General features: G+C 36.3%; 2 protein-coding genes across 2 annotated transcripts; both read left to right on the top strand.

The window, feature by feature from the left end:
• The first annotated feature begins 977 nt into the window (after positions 1-977).
• On the top strand, positions 978-1916 carry LOC137888825 (leukocyte cysteine proteinase inhibitor 1-like). Its single transcript, XM_068732328.1, has 3 exons — positions 978-1128; positions 1249-1353; positions 1603-1916. The coding sequence occupies exons 1-3, from the start codon at positions 1060-1062 to the stop codon at positions 1726-1728; spliced, it is 300 nt and encodes a 99-aa protein (XP_068588429.1). The 5' UTR covers positions 978-1059; the 3' UTR covers positions 1729-1916.
• Positions 1917-10227: 8311 nt separating this feature from the next.
• LOC137888826 (cystatin-B-like) lies at positions 10228-11092 on the top strand. The gene is made up of 3 exons (XM_068732329.1): positions 10228-10367; positions 10488-10580; positions 10829-11092. The coding sequence occupies exons 1-3, from the start codon at positions 10299-10301 to the stop codon at positions 10958-10960; spliced, it is 294 nt and encodes a 97-aa protein (XP_068588430.1). The 5' UTR covers positions 10228-10298; the 3' UTR covers positions 10961-11092.
• The last annotated feature ends 1367 nt before the right edge of the window (positions 11093-12459 follow it).

The following is a 12459-nucleotide window of genomic DNA, read 5'->3' as shown; positions in this document are numbered from 1 at the left end:
TTTTATTTGATTACTTTAGGCCTCGTACCTGTTGACAGTAATGCAATCATTCCCTGTCTGGGAAATCCAAAGAACGTTTCTTTGTATCTGTTGCCCTTTTAACCTTTCAGCAGGTCAGTCATTGTGCAATCGGCTGTCCAGCAGCCTTGTTGTGCCAGAGCCACACTGAACTAGAAATGCTTCTTCCTTGTCATAAAGTATCTCTGGCGGTCCTGACGGCTCTTTTAAAAGCCCAGTTTCTGAATCAGGCTGTGTTTGAGTTTCTCAATGGTTGAGTTTTTTGATACTTTCAAGGTATCAAATTAGCACCTAGACCTGCTTTATGATAAAAAAGACAAGACAATCTCACTTTCTACAATAAAGTAAATATATCTCTTTAGTTTACACAAACCTCAACACAGACTTTATATGTTTGACTTCACTCTGATCAAATAATAAAAGAAACATGCTCATATTGTGAGTTCTGATTACACAGATCAGGAAACACTTTCTTAGTCTCAGTCACTTGACAGGTGTCCTGGAGGAGAAAACTAATATTTCAGACATTCTTGTGAGAATATAAAAAGGAGCAGTGAGCGTAGAACATCTAAATCAAATGTAGAAATGCACTGACAGAAGTCATGTTTCCATATTTAACATTAACAGGTTCTATTAGTTATATATCTGCAGTCTCATATGAATACTCTGCTCCTTCATCTCAGAGTTGTTACACAATAAAGAGGCTATTTTGACTGCATGTGAACAGGAATTAAGTCAACTACTCTATGATTGATGAAGATTCTTTGTCACATTTTAAGGTGATATTTTCAATTAAAAAAATCGACATGTAGTATACTTATTTAAATGGATCAAGCAATACACTGTGTTTCTTCACCACAATCATGTGAGGTCACAGCTTCACTGTAGCTCCACCCAGAACTTCATCAGAGCCACCTTCCAGTCTGTATCCAGGGTGGTTACACAGTATAAATACATCTGATAACCAGCTGGAAATGAACACACGAGACACGTAAAAGCAGACAGTTGACTTCTCTGTTAACTTCAACGGACCTTGTGACAATGGCTGGAGCTGAAGGATGGAGTAACACAATGGATGCCAACCAAGAAATTCAGACGATTTGTGATCGGGTGAGATTTAATCTACCTTCATTCTTCACCACAAACCACATTCAACTCTCTGAGTGTCTCTAAACACTGGTTTATATTTCAGTCTGGATTTACATCACATTTTAATTCATTCATACACAGGAGAAACCTCAAGTGGAGACGATGACAGGGGCGAACTATGTGGATTTCAAAGCAGTTAAATACAGGAATCAGTCTGTGAGAGGAGGACAAAACTTAATCATCAAGGTAAATAATATTGTGATGTTGAAAACTAAAAATGAAAGCCTCAGATGTGTGTTTGTATGATATACAGGTTGATTTAACACAATTTGTGACATCCAGTTGAATCTGATATCATGTCAAATTCATGGCAGGACAGTAAACACCAGTTAAACCATAAACACACCTCTGATGGTAGAAGTTCCTCAGAGTTCAGCAGCACAAGATCAAATATGTTCTTTCAGATGTCCAATGTTCCTCTCTTTTTACCTACAGGTTCATCTCGGAGAAGTGAACTACATTCATCTGAGTCTCTACGAACCATTTGATGGAAAGGTTCAGATTCGTGGTGTGGAGCAGAAGAGAACCAAAGAAGACGAACTCACGCCTTTTCCCATCTGATCAAACAACCTGTTTCAACAGTTAACAATAGGCTGCATTCTCATGTTAAAGTGCTCTGCTTCTTTATCCTGAAATGATTTGACATTGAGTTTGAATTTATTGACACAATGAAAATATTTGGTGTTGGGAAGCAGCAAGTTGAATGCACAACCTTCTATTGAAATAATAAAGCAATCAGTCAAATAAAATCTCTATATATTTCTTGTGGTTCTTATATGCAGCATTTGTCTGACATCTAAAATACATGTTTTCTTAGCTGGAAGAAATGGTGACTGATCAAAGTGATCAAACAACCATTTTCAAAAGATAAATACTTACAGGAAGCAAACTCATATTACAACGCTCTGCTTTTTCTTCCTGAAAGGATTTGACATGATTTTGAATGTATCAACATGTAGAAATAAAGGTATTTGGTGTTGGGAAGCAGCAAGTTGAATGCACAACCTTCTATATATCTCTATGTATTTATTGTGGCTCTCATGTGCAACGTTTACTTTTCTTTTATGAAGTCTGATATCAAAGATCCAACAAAACCTTGAAGAAATAGTAAAATAATTTAAAAATGTAAATATATCTCTTTAGTTTACACAAACCTCAACACAGACTTTATATTTTTGACTTCACTCTGATCAAATAATAAAAGAAACATGCTCATATTGTGAGTTCTGATTACACAGACCAGGAAACACTTTCGTAGTCTCAGTTACTTGACAGGTGTCCTGGAGGAGAAACAAATATTTCATACATTCTTCTGAAAGGAGTAGTGAGGGTATAAAATCTAACCAAATGTAGAAATACACTGACTGAAGTCATGTTTCCATATTTAACAAAAACAAGACATGCGCAAAGTCAGCGATTTTGATTATAAAAATGCTTGAAATGATTGGAATCATATATAAATTACATTTATAGCACAGATCAGTAGAGAAATATTAATTTGTATTTTATCATTATTTGTTTTTTACTTTTCATGATGAGCCTCACCTGCCTCCCCTCACCGCACGTCCCTGGTAGAAATAAAGAGAGATACGGGGAAACAGTAGATGCATCGCATGATACTAAATCAGTGGTGAGAGTTTTATATCAGTAAACACAGAGTAAAATTGAATTATGGAAAAAAGAAAAAAAAATATTGCTCTTAGTAACAGCCATAAAGACTCAGAATTGAATATTTCACTTAAACACCCACAATATACTATGTGTGTGTTGGTCATACAGTGTGCTATTAAATACTTTTACAATATAAAGGTGACTTTAATGAGACATTCAAGAAAAAAAAACTTTGAACTTTGAGAGATAAAAAAACTAATTCACCTGAAAGTCACCCATCCACCACAGTGAGATCTGATCCCTAATGCATTACAGGCCTTGCTCAAGGGCCTCTCAGTGGTGGTAATGAGGGAGGGGCAGGGCATTCATCCTGCTGGTACCATGGATGCATAAAGAGAAGGCTGGTTCGGGTATTGAAGACAATCAAAGCCCACTTCTATACTTTAGGTCACCACTGCTCAAAGGCAGGAATATAAAGATATCTATTTATCTATATATTTAAGTCCAACAAATGTTGTTGGGCGTTAACTCACATAAACACTCAAAGTGAAGTTTCTAGAGAATCTGAAGCAAACACACTTCACATGCAAAGTTGTCTTTATTGTAAAGCAGAAAATGTGCAGAATAAAGTGACACAGAGCTTTAAAATGAAATCATTCTTTAACAGGGTTGAAAACGGCCCCTTCCTCTGGAATGACCTTCCTGCTCACATCAAACAGTTGAGGCCTTTAAATCCAGATTTAAAACTCATCTTTTGGTCCTAACCTTCAGTTATTTGCTTTTTATTTGATTACTTCAGGCCTCGTACCTGTTGCCAGTAATGCAATCATTCCCTGTCTGGGAAATCCAAAGAACGTTTCTTTGTACCTGTTGCCACGAACCTTTCAGCAGGTCAGTCATTGTGCAATCGGCTGTCCAGCAGCCTTGTTGTGCCAGAGCCACACTGAACTAGAAATGCTTCTTCCTTGTCATAAAGTATCTCTGGCGGTCCTGACGGCTCTTTTAAAGGCCCAGTTTCTGAATCAGGCTGTGTGTGAATTTCTCAATGGTTGAGTTTTTTGATACTTTCAAGGTATCAATTTAGCACCTAGACCTGCTTTATAATAAAAAAGACAAGACAATCTCACTTTCTACAATAAAGTAAATATATCTCTTTAGTTTAAACAAACCTCAACACAGACTTTATATGTTTGACTTCACTCTGATCAAATAATAAAAGAAACATGCTCATATTGTGAGTTCTGATTACACAGATCAGGAAACACTTTCTTAGTCTCAGTCACTTGACAGGTGTCCTGGAGGAGAAAACTAATAATTCAGACATTCTTGTGAGAATATAAAAAGGAGCAGTGAGCGTAGAAAATCTAAACCAAATGTAGAAATGCACTGACAGAAGTCATGTTTCCATATTTAACATTAACAGGTTCTATTGGTTATATATCTGCAGTCTCATATGAATACTCTGCTCCTTCATCTCAGAGTTGTTACACAATAAAGAGGCTATTTTAACTGCATGTGAACAGGAATTAAGTCAAGTACTCTATGATTGATGAAGATTCTTTGTCACATTTTAAGGTGATATTTTCACCTAAAAAAATCGACATGTAGTATACTTATTTAAATGGATCAAGCAATACACTGTGTTTCTTCACCACAATCATGTGAGGTCACAGCTTCACTGTAGCTCCACCCAGAACTTCATCAGATCCACCTTCCAGTCTGTATCCAGGGTGGTTACACAGTATAAATACATCTGATAACCAGCTGGAAATGAACACACGAGACACGTAAAAGCAGACAGTTGACTTCTCTGTTAACTTCAACGGACCTTGTGACAATGGCTGGAGCTGAAGGATGGAGTGACACAATGGATGCCAACCAGCAAATTCAGACGATTTGTGATCGGGTGAGATTTAATCTACCTTCATTCTTCACCACAAACCACATTCAACTCTCTGAGTGTCTCTAAACACTGGTTTATATTTCAGTCTGGATTTACATCACATTTTAATTCATTCATACACAGGAGAAACCTCAAGTGGAGACGATGACAGGGGCGAACTATGTGGATTTCAAAGCAGTTAAATACAGGAATCAGTCTGTGAGAGGAGGAGAAAACTTAATCATCAAGGTAAATAATATTGTGATGTTGAAAACTAAAAATGAAAGCCTCAGATGTGTGTTTGTATGATATACAGGTTGATTTAACATAATTTGTGACATCCAGTTGAATCTGATATCATGTCAAATTCATGGCAGGACAGTAAACACCAGTTAAAGTACAGCGATTCAGTATTTTTTATATATAAAAAGGGGTGAAAAGAATGATCCAAATAAAAGCAGCAGAAGCCAAAATATTCAGACTTCTAGTCTACTATGGGTCAAACATTTCCCACATAGAAACTTGACAGCATATTTCATTCAAAATTCTTGCTCACAGTAAATACAGCTACATTTTATCTGTTAACTTCTGTAAACACAAGAGTATGATTAAATATGATCATATCATGTTTGAATCAATTCAGATCACAAAAGGTTTCACTATCAAACACACATTGTATGGAAAAGAATGATGAAAATAATTGAAATCAATCTGCAACTTGACTCTAGTTTATTTACAAAAGAAACACAATTTAATGTTTGTATTTCCAAACGTTATTAACGTTTAAAGTACATTGTTTACCTCTAAGGTGTGGTAAAAAGTACATATTTACCTCTGAGATAGTGTAGTATAAAGTACATTATTTACCTCTGAGATAGTGTAGTATAAAGTACATATTTACCTCTGAGATAGTGTAGTAAAAAGTACATATTTACCTCTGAGATAGTGTAGTATAAAGTACATTATTTACCTCTGAGATAGTGTAGTATAAAGTACATTATTTTTCTCTGAGACATAGTGTAGTATAAAGTACATTATTTACCTCTGAGGTGTATAGAATAAAAGTACAATATTTACCTCGGGATTAATATCTGATCAATCCAATGACGAGGATTGTAACCAATGATACGATGGTGACTTGGTCCGCCCACTTAGTGTCAAAAAGAACAAACAGCTTTGTGATCAGAAGAGCAGTGATAGAAGTCGCGCACCAGGGGACGCTCCTCTCTCCTCAAAGCATGGTTTTGTCCTCGCGGGCTTCAATTTTGCTGGTGCGAGCAGAGGTATTCTGTGCGGAGTGACGTGGCTGTTTGAGTTGCACGCGCGAGACCTCTACACCCGCGCGTTGATCTCATTTGTGCTCGCGGATTGTGTCCTTCATAATTACTCTGTAAAATCAACAACCAATGAATCCAAGTTAATGTCCACTTTTAGCTGATGATCCTCCTGTTTTATTCTGGAAAACCTGACTGAAAATCACAGTGTGACATTAAATTACTTTTAAAACCTAAAGGTGACTTTAATGACACATTTAAGGGAAAAAAAAACTTTGAACTTCGAGAGGTTAAAAAACAAATTCACCTGAAAGTCACCCATCAACCACAGTGAGATCTGATCTCTAATGCATTACAGGCCTTGCTCAAGGGCCTCTCAGTGGTGGTAATGAGGGAGGGGCAGGGCATTCATCCTGCTGGTACCATGGATGCATAAAGAGAAGGCTGGTTCGGGTATTGAAGACAATCAAAGCCCACTTCTATACTTTAGGTCACCACTGCTCAAAGGCAGGAATATAAAGATATCTATTTTACTGTTACTTAAAAGAAAATACTCTCACCACTGTTTTTATACTTTTGTTAAGAAAAGTGGATAACAGCTTAAAAGCCTTACTTTAAATCTCAGAGGAGAGGAAGTTTCTGCCAAGAAACTAAATTCAGGTAGAAAAAGAGTCAAAATACAGTTTTTAACTGATGTTGTTCCCCACAGGCTCTATCTGTGTTTTCTAAGCCTTGTGATTGTGTCGACTACTTTTAACGACTTTCATCATAATTACTGAATGATGGTGATTTGGCATCAATCAGTTATTTGAGGCCATTCTCAAAGACAAGCCTGTACCTGAAACCATCTTGTTGTGTTGTTGTGAGAGTCTCTCAGTGAACTTTAAACAATATATATATATATATATATATATATATATATATATATATATATATATATATATATATATATATATATATATATATATATGTATATATATACGCCAATATTACAGTAGTAAGATGATTGAGGTTCATTTGAGATTCATACTCTTGGATTAAAACTCAACCTCTAAATTCCTGCCAAAACAAGCACAAAAGCTTCCTTGTCCCACGGCTCATGTGTGTTTTGTCTCTATTTAATCGTTTCCAGCTCAATAAAAAGTTGCAGCTGGACAATCTGTATAAAACTAAATATCTTAATATTTTAAATCATGTCTTTTAGGTGAACCAGTCAAGCATCCCTTGTACAATGGGAGACATGAGTAATACATATGTTTTAAATGGCCATAAAATGCAACACAAATGCTATAATCTAAGTCCAACAAATGTTGTTGGGCGTTAACTCATATAAACACTCAAAGTGAAGTTTCTAGAGAGTCTGAAGCAAACACACTTCACATGCAAAGTTGTCTTTATTGAAAATCAGAAAATGTGCAGAATAAAGTGACACAGAGCTTTAAAATGAAATCATTCTTTAACAGGGTTGAAAACGGCCCCTTCCTCTGGAATGACCTTCCTGCTCACATCAAACAGTTGAGGCCTTAAAATCCAGATTTAAAACTCATCTTTTGGTCCTAACCTTCAGTCATTTGATGAATCTTTGATTACTTCAGGCCTCTTATTTGTTACCATTATACTTCCAGCAGGTCAGTCATTGTGCAATCGTTACCTGTAGAAGCCTGATTTGAGTTCAAGATAACACCATGCTCCAGGAGAAGCTAAGTCACACCTAAGTGTGACTTGTCATCACTGGGTCTCATTGGCCGAGAACCACAGGCTCCACAGGGGTTCCGGTGCTGCAGCTCTGCCTGTCCCTGAAACCATCAAACTCTGCGAAACCTTGAAACCTCAAAACTGTGTTGTTATTATTATTTATAATTGTTAATAATCTTACTGACATTAAGATTATTGTGAGTTCTTCTTATGACTTCTTATGGCTTCTTATGACTTAAGATAACGATTTCCAACGAATTTTTCTTTGTACCTTAACCTTCCAGCAGGTCAATCATTGATTAATCGTTACCTGTAGGAGCCCAATTCCAAAGAATTTTTCTACTTACTGTGTCAAAACACATAAAACACACCTTGGGTACCTGTAATTTCATTCTCACACTCAACCTCTGACTTTTTGCCACAACAAGACTTAACAATAGCTCCCGTCATTTCCAAAGGTTAGTATTTGCCCAAATCAACATGAATAATTAGTGACACACACGCATGTGTTTCTGTGAAGCAATAGCTGCTCTCAAGTCTCTACTGTCTCAACTGTCCATCACAAATACAAGATTCAATCCAAGAGAATGAATCTCAAATGCAGAAATGAGAGAAGCAATATCTCAAATGAGCCCCAATGATACATCTTGCTGCTGGTAATATTGGCGTATATATATATATATATATATATATTGCAACGTCTTCGGGCAGTAGCAGCCACACAGCCAAATTCTCTAGTTATGATTATTATTAAGCCTGCAGGATTATAGTCATTGTGGCTGTGCACAAGGCTTTACAGCCACACTGAACTAGAAATGCTTCATCTTTGTGACAGAGTATCTCTGGCGGTGCTGACGGCTCTTTTAAAGGCCCAGTTTCTGAATCAGGCTGTGTGTGAATTTCTCAATGGTTGAGTTTTTTGATACTTTCAAGGTATCAATTTAGCACCTAGACCTGCTTTATGATTAAAAAAATGGAAACATGGAAATCTCACTTTCTACAATATGGGACCAACTTAAGAAAACTTTCAATGTCGCAAATAAATTCCTACAAGTCAAAAACGTTCAAATATTGCAGCTGTTGACTATTAAAACCATTAAACAAACCTACTCAAATCATCAGTTGCTCTTAGTTGCCTGTTTGTCCTTTTGTACCAGCGTTTCTTTTATTGTCGCCTTGTTTTTATTGAATGTGAACAGTTACAAATACTTCATGGGAGCAGATTCTTTGTCACATTTGTTCACCATATTAGTTTTACCTTTAATTTTTACTTTGAAAAATCTACATGTAGTACATTTATTTAAATTCACATTGTTTAATTAATGGTAAACCTTGATTCACTGAGACAAGAGATGCCACTATGGAAACTCAGACCATTTGTGATCAGGTAAGCATCACTATACCTTCATTCCTCACACTCAACCCTCTGGTCTGCATTTCAGTCTGGATCTACATCACGTTTTGAATTAATTCATATGCAGGTGAAGCGTCAACAGGAGGAAAAGACAGGCAAGAAGTATCAGGAATTAGAGGAGTCATGTTGTGGAGGGAGAAAAAATATTGTGATATTTGAAAACAAAAAAATGTAAAGCTTCAAATGTGTGTATGATATACAGGCTGAATGACTATTAGTTGAATGTAATAACCTTCTCATGTTGTGAGTTCTCTCTCTTATCATTGACTGATCAAAGTGATCAAACAATATTTTTCAAAAGATAAATACTTACAAGAAGCAAACTCATATTACAACGCTCTGCTTCGTCATCCTGACAGGATTTGACATGATTTTGAATGTATCAACATGTAGAAATAAAGGTATTTGGTGTTGGGAAGCAGCAAGTTGAATGCACAACCTTCTATATATCTCTATGTATTTATTGTGGCTCTCATGTGCAACGTTTGCTTGTCTTTTATGAAGTCTGATATCAAAGATCCAACAAAATCTTGAGGAAATAGTAAATTAATGAAAAAATGTAAATATATCTCTTTAGTTTACAGAAACCTCAACACAGACTTTATATTTTTGACTTCACTCTGATCAAATAATAAAAGAAACATGCTCATATTGTGAGTTCTGATTACACAGATCAGGAAACACTTTCTTAGTCTCAGTCACTTGACAGGTGTCCTGGAGGAGAAAACTAATATTTCATACATTCTTGTGAGAATATAAAAAGGAGTAGTGAGCGTAGAAAATCTAACCAAACAGGGAAATACACTGACTGAAGTCATGTTTCCATATTTAACATAAACAGGTTCTATTAGTTATATATCTGCAGTCTCATATGAATACTCTGCTCCTTCATCTCAGAGTTGTTACACAATAAAGAGGCTATTTTAACTGCATGTGAACAGGAATTAAGTCAAGTACTCTATGATTGATGAAGATTCTTTGTCACATTTTAAAGTGATATTTTCAATTAAAAAAATCGACATGTAGTATACTTATTTAAATGGATCAAGCAATACACTGTGTTTCTTCACCACAATCATGTGAGGTCACAGCTTCACTGTAGCTCCACCCAGAACTTCATCAGAGCCACCTTCCAGTCTGTATCCAGGGTGGTTACACAGTATAAATACATCTGATAACCAGCTGGAAATGAACACACGAGACACGTAAAAGCAGACAGTTGACTTCTCTGTTAATTTCAACGGACCTTGTGACAATGGCTGGAGCTGGAGGATGGAGTAACACAACGAATGCCAATGAGGACATTCAGAAGATTTGTGATCAGGTGAGATTCAATCTACCTTCATTCTTCACCACAAACCACATTTAACTCTCTGAGTGTCTCTCAACCCTGGTTTATATTTCAGTCTGGATTTACATCACATTTTAATTCATTCATACACAGGTGAAACCTAAATTGTCTGGATTCAACTTTCGTGAATTCAACGCAGTTAAATACAGGAATCAGATTGTGGCAGGAACAAACTTCCTCATCAAGGTAAATAATATTGTGATATTTAAAAAAAAAATGAAAGCCTCAGATGTGTCTTTGTGTGATATACAAGTTGAATTAACAATATTTGTGACATCCAGTTGAATCTGATATCATGTCAAATTCATGGCAGGACAGTAAACACCAGTTAAACCATAAACACACCTCTGATGGTAGAAGGTCCTCAGAGTTCAGCAACACAAGATCAAATATGTTCTTTCAGATGTCCAATGTTCCTCTCTTTTTACCTACAGGTTCATGTTGGAGGAGAGGACTACATTCATCTGAGTCTCTTCCAAGAACTTTCATGTGATGGAGGAAAGGTTGTGCTTAATGTTGTGGAGCTGAACAAAACCAAAGATGCCCCCCTCACACCTTGCCCCTAAAAATAGGCTGCAGTCTGATATAGTGCTCTGCTTCTTTATCCTGAAATGATTTGACATTGATTTAGAATTTACTAACACAAGTAGAATGCACAACCTTCTATTGAAATAATAAAGATAAAATAATACAATCTCTATATATTTCTTGTGGTTCTTATATGCAGCATTTGTCTGATATCTAAAATGTAAGTTTTCTTGGCTGGAACAAATGATGACAAATAGATTAAAAAAAGTAAATAAATACCCACCCAGACATTAACACGGAAAAAGATCTTTAATTTTTGCATGTTATGAATTCTGATCACACAAACCAGGAGAAACTGTCTTCGGTAGTTTCTTGACAGGTGTCCTGGAGGAAGACAACAATATTTCATACATTCTTCTGAAATCACAAAAAGGGAGCATAGAGAAACTAACCAAATGAAAAAAATATACTGACAATAAGTCCTGTCTGTCTTTCTTCCAAAATGCAAAAACAAAGAAGAGCAACATTATGAAGCGTCGACAGCCTCTAAAGTCTAAACTAGAAATCTAGAGCATCTGGACTTAAACCTATTACCAGGTGACACATTACAGAGTGGGTCAGTTGTCTCTGAATTAACTCTTTGTTCAACATGTTGGTTTGTCTGACAGAAAACAATAGATTCATTCAAATGTGATGCAACACACCCTTATCTGTATGTAGGATCAAAAGATATATGATTGCTGCTGGATGTAACTTAAGGAAACCTCCAATGTCACTAGTCAATTCTTGCAAGTCAAAAAACTACTCAAATCATCAGTTGCTCTTAAAGTTTGTCCTTTTGTACTTGCATTTCTTATATTGTGGGCTTGTTTTGACTGAATGTGAAAAGGAAATAGTGACAAGTACTATAAAATCAGTTCAGATTCTTAAACACAGTTTTTAAGATATTTTCCCCCAAAACAAATCTACAGGTATACTTATTTAATTGCAACCAACATCCGATAAGTACATCAAACAGTTGAGGCTTTTAAATCCAGACTCAAAACTCTTTTTTTTTGTACTAACCTTCAGTTATTTACTTTTTCTTTGATTACTTCAGGCCTCGTATACGTGTTGCCAGTAATGCAATCATTCCCTGTCTGAGAATTCCACAGAATTTTCTTTGTACCTGTTGCCCTTAACCTTCCAGCAGGTCAGTCATTGCGCAATCGGTACCTGTAGGAGCCAAATTCCAAAGAATATTTTGTTTCTAAATACTGTGTCAAAACAGATAAAACACACCTTGGTTCCCTTTAATTTCGTTCTCACACTCAACCTCTGAATTTGTGCCACAACAAGACTTCAAGCTACAGCATCTTGGTCCAGGGCCAGTGACGTTTGGATCTCACTCCTTGTGTTTGTTTCCTTCCTCCTATCTGTGTGAATGGTGGGCTTGAGTTTTGCCTCTTGTGTGTTTCTGTAGTCTTTGTTCTTCCAGAGGAGTGAACCACGAAGTGAGATTGATGGCGTAGTGAGCTATGTTGAGGCTAAAGCCAGA

This window comes from Cebidichthys violaceus, unplaced genomic scaffold, assembly GCF_023349555.1.
Source record: "Cebidichthys violaceus isolate CVI_PGR_0920_01 unplaced genomic scaffold, fCebVio1.0.p SCAF_58, whole genome shotgun sequence".
NCBI lineage: Eukaryota > Metazoa > Chordata > Actinopteri > Perciformes > Stichaeidae > Cebidichthys > Cebidichthys violaceus.
Note: the sequence above shows the minus strand (reverse complement) of the source record. Positions and strands in the feature narration are given on the sequence as shown.